At 38.9% G+C, this 12,399-nt stretch overlaps 1 protein-coding gene across 9 annotated transcripts in view; it reads right to left on the reverse strand.

Moving 5' to 3' along the window:
- Nucleotides 1-378: 378 nt before the first annotated feature.
- Nucleotides 379-12,399, reverse strand: part of NHSL1 (NHS like 1) — a 181,592-nt gene continuing 169,571 nt past the window's right edge. For 8 of the 9 annotated variants that reach the window (XM_017825923.1, XM_017825927.1, XM_017825926.1 and 5 more), the window contains 2 exons: nucleotides 11,742-11,871; nucleotides 379-8,274 (listed from right to left, as the gene is read on the reverse strand). In XM_017825923.1, coding sequence (XP_017681412.1) covers nucleotides 7,551-8,274; nucleotides 11,742-11,871 — 854 coding nt within the window. In that variant the 3' untranslated portion in view covers nucleotides 379-7,550. Of the gene's footprint in view, nucleotides 8,275-11,282; nucleotides 11,335-11,741; nucleotides 11,872-12,399 lie in introns of all 9 variants that reach the window. The other variant, XM_017825932.1, reaches the window with a different exon arrangement.

Raw genomic sequence — 12,399 nt, forward strand, 5'->3', positions numbered from 1 at the left:
CTGCAGGAAATGCTCCTCTGAATCCACAGTCTAGCAAACTAAAAGATTTCATCTGCCTATAAGAACCACCGAGGCTGGAGACCTTTATGCTGTCAGGTATGCACATGGACTGGCACAGAAGCAGGAGTTGCTGTCCCTGATGGCATTTTCCCAACCAGATGAACTTTGGGAAATTCATGGTCTACAGACTAGGGCATAATGGACAATCCAGTTTAGATTCCTTTCATATTTATTATTCTCAGCAGGCCTTTCAAGACATACCAGTATTGCAAAGAAAGACTCTTGATGCTAGCAAGCCTCAAGCAGGATAAGGAAATACCTGTTAAAAGAATACTGCTACGGCACTCTAGAGAATTAATAGATGACATGAGATCTGGCTTATCTAAAGAAGGAAAAGTCCAATGAATGAGTAACAATCAGAATGACTTTTGAGAAAGATATTTCAGTTTATTGTCAAGACACTTTCTTCCCTCTTTTCTCAGCATTTTACATAACCTCTAATGTGGAATTTCAGTTCTAAGAGGTCACTACAATTTCCCAGATACTGGTGACCATTTGAGAGAGCATGTTTGTGGCACAGAAAGTAATTTTTGAGATACTTTGTTCCCCAAATCCAACATGGGTATATATGAGGTTGTCACGTCATGCAAGAAACTCATCCCATGAATTAGATGACTAATTTGTTGCATAGTCAGTCCTGGACTTCAAAGCTGCACTTCAGAAAAAGCTTTTATGTTACACAACTCGCTTGTCTTGGATTGTGCAGAGCAGTTTAGAAACAAAGTACTGTTGGTAGATTTTTAAACTCAGAAATAACTTATCAACTGATTTTCATGTCCCCACAAGCCACAATCTTAAATTGTGACAAGTTTTGCAAAATGCTGCATCAGTAAATAAAGAAAATCAGTTTTAGTGTTCTGTGTTGGAATAAATAAAGTGCTACCTCTTGAATATTACATCGAGGTACACTTTTTTCCCCTCTATATCACATCACAGAGATCTTTCTGTGGAATTTAAGTTTGGTTGATCCTGGATAACAAAGTTTTGCCCTAATCAATCAAGTGTATTGTGTATGAGAATATGCCAGTCTCATTTGGCATCACCAGTGGCTTGGTACTGTGTATCCATAGCTTGCAAACGGATACAAGCTACCCTAGACCCAAACTTCGATTTTTGTGCAGCTGCATGACCTCTGCTCACAGCCAAATGCCCCCCATATACATGTTTTCATTGTCTTAAGATCTCCTTTCTGAAATGTTCATTTGCTTTGTATTAGAACTCTATAAGTAAATACATTAAAATCATTATCACTCCTTAGTCTGTGACTACTGTACTGACTATATATATCTGGGCTTTGCTTTTTTTTAATTTGCAATAATCATCATTTTCCAGGCAGCACAATACAACATCCCAATTAAGGCAAAAAAGATGGGACCATCTTTCAGACTCCACTACAGCAGCTTCTCAACTGGTGACACTGCACTGGGCACTGAATGTTCTTGTCATCGTAATGCTCTTTCACTTGTTTTAAACTGACCTAGAAATCCTTCTGAAGGCAGGAATTTCTGTGTCCATTTTCTACAACCCAGTGTGAAAAGAGTGTTAGAAACATAGCTAGTAATTCCACTTGGAAAAATTAAACCAAACAGATATTTGACTGACTTTTAAAGAAGGTGTAGAAGAACAACATTCCTCTTCAGATGGCAGATAGGATGTTTTGTTTCTTGTATTTCTTGTTTGTTGACAGATTTTATCTATGTTTCTTTGTAATTTACATGTATCCCCCAAATCGGTTTTTACCATCTAAACACAGAACTTAAATTTTTACTGTTTGTTTTCAAGAGGTACTGAATATGTAAATACTTCTGCTATCTACATGTCCTGACAGATTTTCACTTTTTTTTTTTTTTTCCCCTTCAGTAGCTAAACTTTCTGGTTTTATACTGAAGGATGGTGCACAAATAGAGCAGTATACTACAGACAAGGGCAACTCATGTACATTGTGTTGAACTTTCTCTCTTCTGTATATACCTCCCCCCATGCATATACACATACATTTGGATTCACTATTAACAAACAATTTGCTACTGAAAATCAATGACATGTTCCATTAGCATTGCTGGGAGAATTGATTGGCCCTTAAAAGGTTGGTTGTGCATTACGTGAAAGAACTCAACTGCAAAGAGCTAAATTTGCAACATAAAATGTACCCACATTCTGCTGGGGAAGCACTATCAAGGCTTTTATCCAGTTTTTCAGGATGATATATGGCATAGCACATCTTTATCAAACACGTTTGTATTTTACTCCGTTGAGTGTTTATTAATTCACAGCAGTATAGCCACAGTCAGGATCCAACACTGAATAGCTGCAAGATTTTAATGCCGCACTCTGATTTAAAGTTGATAACACCTTTTCAGAACAAAGAAAATTATCAAGACTTTTCTAGTTTTAAACATGTAAGAAATCTCTTCTGAAAGTTACTTAGAAAATAAACTTTAAGGGTGGAACTCAGAAAAATACCAATGACATTATACAGCTATTGTGTTCTCTTTTGTGAGTACTGAAGTTATTTTGAACAGATAAAACGATTCCTCATTGCCACTGTAATTTTTGTATTATGTTGTTTTACCATTGAAGTTCACTCTTTTAATTCTCTCTTATAGAAGCAAACAGTGCATTATCTTGAATCACTTAAGTGTACTGTAGCAACAACTTTGTTGGAACAGAGACTGCTGCTATAAATGTTTTTTCCAGAACTTTGTGGTATCCAAATGACACCTGTCAAGATCTATTTGCTTGCAGTAGTATGAACACACCCATCCCTGTGCTGCATGCATGAGTGGCCTCTTTGCTTCAGGAAATTACTGAAAGTTTAGCAGGTTATCCAAACACAGGTGTCTGAAGACCTGTAGCCAGTCCACTGAAATCACTGGACGCAGAGTAGTTGGTAGAAATTAGGCAGGATGAATCTGAGCTTTAATCTTCCCCCTTACTCTTTCCAGATTTCAGGTATGGTGTTTCTGTACAGAACCTTTCCAAGAGTTGTGCTCGAGCCCATAGCCACCCACTCAATATTGCCTGTGGTATCCTAGAGCATTCCTCACTTCAGCCTATTATTGTTTCACTAAGCTCACCCAATTTTGCTTGTTTTCCTCTTCTAAAATGTTGGGTTGGGTTTTTCCCCATATTTGACTGACTTTTGCCTTCTATACCCTTTGAATTAGGAGGAAACACATGGGCTAAAATTTTTCTTTCTTCTTTCTGTGACTATTCCATTGTTCCTTCGCCTTTTTCTCTCTTCCGTACTTGCTGAAACTTCTTTATCTTCAAGAATCTGCCTGCCCGCCCCGTACCTTATTCTGTGCATTCACTGCACTTCTCAGTAATTTCCCTGCTTCACCTTTTCTGCCATTATTCTGTGCCTTCTTTCAGGCCAAGCCTTATGCATGAACCAGCATCCAGTCCTGTTTCCTCAAAACCCCGTCTTCATCAAATCCACTTCTTTTCCAATTCTTTTCACTGATTACCAGTAGCCTTCCAAACCTCCTCTCATCAAGCTATTGCTCCTTGCATAACCTCCATCATTTCGATTAAGGTAATAAATTCTCCTCTACAACATACAAACAGTAGTGAAGACTTGCAAATGCCCCAGAGCCTTATGAATGTATTAATGTATTAATGTAACTGGAGGGCTCTAATTCTCAGGGGGATTGGGGCTGCCTACATCTGACAGCAGTAAGAACGAACTTTGAACATAAACAGGTGAAGCATGGAATGAGTTCATACAGGGCAAAATTTAGAAAAAGACTGAAATTGAAAACCACATTCAGTAAGAGGTAAATCAGATATTAATCTCACATCTAGCTTCAATAATGATTCTTGTTTTAGAGGCAAACTGTAAACCAACTGTAAACTCTGAACAACCCCTATAACTGCATGATACATTAAGCATCAGGATGACAAGTCTGCTTTTTCTCTTTAGCACAGCCAAGTTTGTGTATGTGTGCTTCTCTCCTACTGCTCTAGATATCTTTAGCTGAGGTTTACAAAACTTAATCTACACCTGTTGACCAATATAGCCACAAATGCAACACCTCCCTATGGAGGATCCTTATTATAGAAGAAAGTAACTTTGAAGCTGCAAATGTGACAAAAAATTAAGTATGTTTTCCTTACTACAAATACATACACACTAAAGCTGTTGCAAGTACATAAAACATAGCCTAAAGCTGTCATGCTCTTAAGGTTTTGCAGTGGAAACTTGGTCCAAGGACTGTACTGCTGAGAAAACTGAGCTACTAACCAGTTCTGTGTGCTGCTACAGAGGATGATGCAGTGGGGAGATGACACACTGATACCTCCCCAAGAAAGTTACGTCAGTTACCAAAGTATTATAAGCACCATTAAACATAATTCAGCACATTTAATGTATCTCACTCCATCTTATATTGTGCAAAATGTAGTCAGTAGCAATATCAGTAAGGCTACATGAACACTGCTTTCTGCATACTAGCCAAAACCTGAGCTTCAACCCAAATCACCTTACACCAGATGAGGGTTTTAGATGAGCATCAAGGCTACCTGTCCCCAGAGAAGAAATTCAGCCCATGCTTACACTGAAGTTTAATCTCACCTACCTGCATTAACAAGATGATGTACATTTAAGCTGGGACTTTCCAAAGAGTTCCCCATATAGCCTATAAAAGTGACTGGCAGTATCATCTGGCAAGCATAAGGGAACAAGGGAATTAGCTAGCTAAGCTCCTTCCTACAGGCATTTGATGCACAACGCTGCTGCAATTTTCTCCAGTGCAGCCATTTTTATTTTACTGTAAACAATAAAACAAAGCCTGAGTATTTTCCTGTCAGGATGGTGGTGTAAGGACTAGCTAGTATTTATGCATAGCTTTGAAAGGAACAGTACCTGCTGTGAAAAGGATATTGCCCTTTCATGTTTCATGTGGTCATCTCTGGGAGACACACAAAATCAAGACTCTTGAGATGTTTAGCAGTGGCAGAATGTTTTGCACTCTTTGCAACAGAATGTAGTTCAGATCTGTATTAATAATATCTGAAACAATCTACTTTATTCAACCAGGTTTTAATTTAATTTAAAAAATCCAATGGTTCTTTAAATATAGTTAGCACACAAAAATGGCAGAAATTTTACTGTGTACCAGTTAATCCCACCCTTGTTCCACTGAGTGCAGTTGGATTCACCTTCTCCACTTCATTTTAGTTCTTGCTTACTCTGCTTATAATCTAGTTCTCCAAGAATTTTAGTTTTCTGGGACAGGTGGCAAGTAGGAGAGAAATAGTAGAAACACTCACACATGACACTGGAAGAAGTTTAGTACTATTTCAATTTTTTTAGTCTCAGAATTGAGATGCCAAAATGGAATGTATATGTAAGTACACTTTAATTGTCTCTAAAGTGAATTAGTAAATTTTGCAATGAAAAATGGGAGATTAGTAGCTGGATGCATGGATTATGGCATTCAGTGGGTTGCCATACACTGTGGGGGACATCTTTTGAAGGAGATTTTAATCAATTCAAAAGACAATATGGCAACTGGCAGGCTTTTTCTTTATTGAAGCAAAGTCACAGCATTTTCAGCACTATTCCCCTCTTATGAAGGGAAGAGTTAAACGAAGGCCCCTGAAATTTACATTGCTAACAAGTAAAGGGTTGAAGAAAGAGATTACAAGCATGTTTCTCTAAAATAAATAATCTACAAAGAGTGCTTTTTCTTCTTAAAAGCAATCTAAAAATGTATAAATTCTATGGTACGGAGATCAAAAGATATTTTAACAACTTTCAATATTTACAAACAATACAAAAACTGCGCATGCCATCAAATGATGTAAAATTCTTCTTAAAAATTAAAAGCTTCACTCCTACTAAGAACCAAAAACTCCAGCCAATATTTCAGTTTTAATTAATTTTCTTTACAACTGGGAAACCGTTAAATGTTTTTATTATCTGTAAAATATACAATAAAAATGAACCTCACTAAATTATTAAGGTTAAAAAAGAAGAGAAATACTGCAGGCAAATCAAAAACTAAAGTAATTGTAACTTATTCTTTGGTAACCAAAAGTTAGCAAGTATCTGTATTTCAAGTGATGAAAAGTAATAGTCTTCCTGTTTTGACAAATGGAAGACAAGACTTCTGGCAAAACACAACTCCCAAGTTTCAGTTTTGAAAGACGGGCTCCACCTACAGCTTTGTAGTGCAAGTTCTAAAAGTCAAACTTTGCTTTCTAATTCAGAAATCTAACCGTCCTGGTTCCGGCCAGGACAGGGTTAAATTCCGCAGTAGCCAGGAGGGGCAGTTATTCTATACCACCTCACATCATTACCAGGGGCAGGGAATGGGGGGCTCTTCGAGTCTGGGTAGTGTGGCTGAGGTTCATGTATTACTGGGCTTCCCCTGTGAATCGTTTCCTTCTTTCTCCTACACTCTGTCATTAGTATTGTTGCTGTTACTGTTCGTTTTCTTATCTCATTGCTGTTTTCAGTCAATTGTCCTTATCTCAACCCGTGATCCTAGCCTTTTGTGCCTTCAATTCTCCTCTCCAGCCCTCTGAAGTGGGGAAGGGGAGGAGGGAGGGAGTGAGCGGCACACGGTTTAGAGTGTTTCAGTGGGAAGATTAAATTGGGGAATATCATTCCTAAACCACAATAGTAACCCTTCCAAATTCTGGCAGTACACTGCTTCATTCCTCTCCCACTTTCCTGTTGTCTGCTTGCATCCTCTGCAGACATCCAGTTGTTCCAGTTCTCTAAGGGAATACTCCAGGTCAAGAAAGCAATTCACTTGGAAATGAGTGTTTCATCAAGCATATGTGTGTGGCTGCACAGCAGCTAGTAGTGTGCTATAAAACTCAGCTCCCTTTTCCATGTTAACTATGTATTTCATTTTCCCTCAGGAAAAAGAATAAAAAGTACAGTACCCTGGACCAATTCAAAACCTGGTGAGCTAATTGCTCAAGCAGGACACGCTTCATCGAACACTGGGCCATAACCCAGTAATAAGCCATGCAACCCCAGCACCAACCCTACTACCTTCTCATAGTTGAATGGGCCTCACCGTGCCTCTCTCTGCTTAACATATGCACTACGCTGCACCACTACAAGGCTTTTGAACCAAATATCCAGCTTGTACCACAGGAGCCTTCCCATTTCAGGCTTATTCCTAAATTTTTCTTGCACAACTGCAGTCTCAAGAAAAAGAAAAACATCACACCCCTATAGACTCTGAGAAAACTTCCCTCCCACCCCACAAGAGGACTTCTAAGGGTTTACACAAAAAATTCAACTGTTAACTTTCTTTAAGCCACAGACCACTCATTCAAAGCAAGTGCTCCCCAACCCAACCCAACCATGCAGAACCACCATCGCTTTTAGCATTTAAACATACACATGCAGTTCATGGAATAAATGCTCAGCAAAGTAAACTTGTCCCTGGTCTGGGCTTTCTTCGGGAATCTAGTCCTCTGTGATTTTCTAGACTAATAGCCAAAGCCTTCTGTCACACTGCCTTTTAACTTTCTTCAGCTGAAGGGCTTAGATACTTCCTTGAAGTACCTGGTTGAGTCATTAAGTCTAGATGGGCTGGATCCAAGGTCTCCTTGCAGCCTGCCTCCTCAACATATGCAAAATCATTCATGTCCATTTCATCACTGTTAAACATATCAAGCTGCCTCTCTTGCTGCTCTTCCAAAGTTCTCCGGACCCTGCCCTCTGACTGTTCCACCACTTCCCCATCTCCTTCACTAATGACAGTCATGGGGCTGCTCTGAATGCGGTTGCGGACGTTGTACTTGCTGCTGGCAGCAGACGGGGGTGTTCTTGACCGGCCATACCTAGTGCCAGAGAAAGACATACTCCTTGGCATCAGGCCCTCACTCTTGGCCCATTCTTCCTGGGCCCGCTTGCTCTTGCTGGGTGAGCAGCTGGCAGGGCTGTCAGAAAGGTCAGCAGGGGCATCTGTCTTTGTCCGGTGGAACCGTGGGTCCGTGTTCTTCAACATCTCTGCCGCAGACATCCGGGAACTGGTGTCACAGCGGCTCCCTTTCTTCAGTAGCAGGGCTTTGAAGTTGTCATTGCTGGTGCTGCTCTTGCGAACACTTCTCTGAATAGATCCAGCTTGTTTGAGGGTAGCTAAATTTGGGGAAGCACCAGTGGGAGTTACGGGGGGCGACGGAGAATGGTTGCGGGTACGGTCGTCTTCAGAATCTTTACGGCCAAGGACTTTCCTTTTGGATCTGAGTTTAAAACACAACAAAAAAAAGAGGACCAAAATGAAACATTTTGCCTCCCCTAATTAAACTCAATTTAGATGAATGACAATGAATTAAGCTAAAGCAGAGACAGGGGAAAACGGAGAAGTAATCTAAATCTGAAGCATGAATAAGAACACCACCAGAACTGTACAGGCATTAATGCAGGTATTGGAGGTATAAGCTAAGTTTATTCCTCTTTTCCTGCAAATCTGGAACAATGAAACTACTAAAACTGGCAATACTGACGTACAAAACACTTTAGCAAATTTTGTATATCAGATTTTCGAGAGTCAGTATTAAACTGCTAAGACTAATATCCTATAAAGATTTAGACTCAATGCCATTCCTCTGTTAGTTTAGGGACTTGATTCAAAATATGTCATCTAGACTACACTGGGTTGTTTTGTTTTGTTTTACTATTTCATTTGACACTCTGTGGAGAACAGGTGCACTTTCCTTTAGAAAAGGACACTGCAATACACCGCTGCTGAAATTAAGATGGAGAAAAGGGAGCCACATGTAACCATTCTGGATTAAATGATTAAAAAAAAAATTCCCTCCCTAACTGAAATAGTAAATAAATAATGAAAAGAGTTTTCCAGCTTCTCTTAAGATGCATGGACAAAATTCACAGTTATGTTGGTGCTCTGTCATTGCAACTCTTCAACTAAATGAAGGAGAGACCAACTTCCTGACAAGAAAGTTCTCTTTCCAAATGAAAGGGTGAAGTGTTTTTCAATTTAAATGTAAAGTGCAGGGATAACAAAAGCAAAATTAAGAAACAATCATGGAACTGGGAATAAGTGGAAACTTCACTTCTATTGCTCCATTTTCACATTATTAGAAAACTTAAAGAAATGTACATGCCTGGTATCTGTGGCAAAGCCGCTTGGCTTCTTTGCTGACGAAGCAAGAATTAATTCAAAAAGATCATATAAAGCCTATTTTTAAATATGGTATTTTGGAAGAAGTTTAAAACAAGTCAGCAGACTTGTTACAAATACAAGATTATCATGCTGTAATTCCATATTAATTTTTATCAAGCATGTGCTCAATACAGACCATTCCCCTTGTAAAACAGGTTTCTACTTAATGTGATCTTTAGCTTTACTTTCTTAAAAGCCTTGAGATTTTGCCAAGGCAAGCTCAAATGTTTTTATGCATTGCATTAATATTTAAAAAAAGCCCTGAAAACAAAGTAGAAGGATACATCGGCTGAGTAGGTGGTAGCAACAGACATTGCCATAGATCTGCCAAGACTTTGGAGTGATCCTGTCTCTCCTAAGTGGTGGTGAAGTTTATGCACAGATTACTTATGATACCCCCACAGACAACTGTATCACCCGTTATTTTCAGCAGCTCCTGCTGCCTCCACCTGTCTTTCTGGAAGAAGAATGTAATACCAATATCCATTCAGCCTGAGGATGAATGGACACCAGCAAAGAGATAAAATGATGACTTCAACAGCAGCAAACATACAAACCTTGTCTAGATTTAACTGTGTATTAGTATTGTAGGCAGCAAATTATTTTGGTGCTTGGATGCTCTGCAAGTCTGTATGTGAGCATGTGCGTGCATTTGTTAAAGGGAAAAGATTTTCCTTCATTAGGGTTTTGGCTGCCTATATGTATCTTTAGACACTGCAATGCTGGGGTTGTACTGCTGCCAAAACCCAAATTAAATTAAAAAAAAAAAAAAGAAAAAAATTCAACTGCAAAGATCTGCAGGGGAAGACTTCGTTATCCTAGCTTGGATTAATCCGGTAAGACTGTGAATGCAGTGCAGAGCAGTCAGTTTGCTGTCAGCATGTAATCAGCTTTTCTCAGTATGTATGAATTATGGAAGAAACTTAATTTTAAGAACCAGATTTGGTTTTGGTGGCTTTTCAGACACAGGTAGGGTATATATTTAAACAAAACTGTGACTTAAAACTTAAGTTGTTCTTTCTGTCCTTAACACACATACCAGTAAATTTCTCGTCTTACTCCAAAGCACATATATTCAAGAGTGCCAATCACTGAAATAATACCTTTTAGAAATAGTGAAGGGAAAACCAAAACCTTTTTTATTAACAACCAAGGAAGATAGTGGTTCAAGTCTAAAGCCAGCAAAAGCAGGGTCTTAATAAAAAATGTGACAGTTTTAATTATGTCACATCCAGTTCCATTGTCCATTTCCCCATAAACTCCCAAATTACATGTGTGTGCACAGACACAGAGATCCACTCTCTATCTGCATACATAATAGAGAAAGGCTCCTGGTCAGAATATTTCATTCTAAAACCAGATTTGTTGCAGTTCTAGTGAGTGCCATGCAACGTGAATGCAACAGACCATTTTTAGAACACCCCCTACAGACCAAGTCCTAAGGGGTAACAGTAAATTATAAAAAGTCAGTATCATATATATGCAATTTTTGTAAAATCGGAAGGGGAGTAGTTTCAAATATGAAAAAAAATAGCATTTGCATCCAAGTGCTACAGGCTCCCAGCTGCTCTGCCTGTTCCTCATTCCTGATGCAGAACTCGGGCACAGATGTGCAAACTGACTAAACACCTGGATAAACCTACACGGAGCTGCTGAGCACATTCCCTGTGCAGTAACTGCACCCCCTCTGCAGTTTGCAGTATAAGACAAAGCCGCAAGATGGTGCTAAAACTACACCCAATCTAGTCTACAGGCAAGGTCTGTGTGTGCTGTTTAAATGGTGCACACGTTTCCTTTTGTGGTTTAAAGCTTTTATTTGCTTGAGGTTTTCTACTTTTTCTTTTTGAGAACCTAATGTGAACAGCACAGAAATCTAGCTGCCGTTCAGGGTGATTTTGTTTTCAAGGGAAATGAATAATGTCATTAATAACAGAGCCAGTATTGCACATTTCATTCATGAACCAGTTTGACACAAAACACCCCACCTCAGGCTGGATTATGGCAAACTATAATCCAGCGTTTGCCATATGTTTTGCCATATGACTGACATGTTGTGTTACTTGCCAGTTTCAGCCACGCTTGCCATGAAGCATTAGCGTTGAGCCTCTGTCCCAAACTGCACCATATAAGCAGCGAAGAGAGTAAAAAGATGGAGAAGAACAAGAATGAAAACAAAAAGATACACAGAAAAAGCAACAGTAGAGTTAATATGGCAGATTGAGAACAGTACAATAACTACTAGACATAACTTGGTATTTTAAGGGGCAAGATATTTATAATATAATCTACATTGATTTAATCTGGTCGTTTCTAGTTCAGAATGGATTACGTATATTTGTAAAACAATAAAAGGCAAGTTCTTTTCCTTATCTTTTTCATATATAGGCTTAGTAGAAAGCTGATAAATATGTGCTTTTTCATAAAGCAATGACTGTTGTAATTGGGTGTTTTAGTAAATGTTAAACTAATTTTTGAGAGACCTACCGGACCCTGACAGCGTGGGAAGGGCAATTTCTGCAGTACCTGTGAATGGCTGCAAAAAGATCTTCAGTAGTCCTTGGTCTTGCTGGTGTTGCCACTCCATCCATCTCTTCCCCATAACTACAGCTTGGCAGAAATGAACTATTTGCTGTATCTGATTCAAACACCTCCACTATACAGAGAGAATGAACAAAACTGTCAGTCCATCATGTGAATCCAACAGGCATATAATCCCGAAACCAGACCTTGCTGCCTCTAAGAAAAAGCATCTGAGAGACTGAGTGCACCATTGTCATAACTGTGATTTCAGATCAACATTTGCTTAGGAAACTGCAGTGCATGAAATGCTTCTGTTTGGTCACACATACACAGGCAGAAGAAATACAAGAAAATTTGTATCGTTTCCACTGAAATGCAAAAGCAAAGTTTACAAAGCTAACTATGTTTTCATAGCATGCTTTAATACTAGCACAGTTAAATAAAGCATAATTTTCTTTCCATGTTTGCAATGAGAAGTCAGAAAGTAATTATAAGAAAACTCATAAAATATTAATCAGATCCCTGCAACTTTCTTTAGTCCTTTAGTTATAACAACCACAAGAGGTTCTTTCCTCTACAGAATCCCACCTCAATGCTAGGATTGCAATGCTCACTCCCCAGCTGCTTTAAAACAGCTACTGTTGTATATGAAGAAGAGTCA

Source organism: Lepidothrix coronata, unplaced genomic scaffold (assembly GCF_001604755.1).
Source record: "Lepidothrix coronata isolate B3197 unplaced genomic scaffold, Lepidothrix_coronata-1.0 Scaffold123, whole genome shotgun sequence".
Taxonomy (NCBI): Eukaryota; Metazoa; Chordata; class Aves; order Passeriformes; family Pipridae; genus Lepidothrix; species Lepidothrix coronata.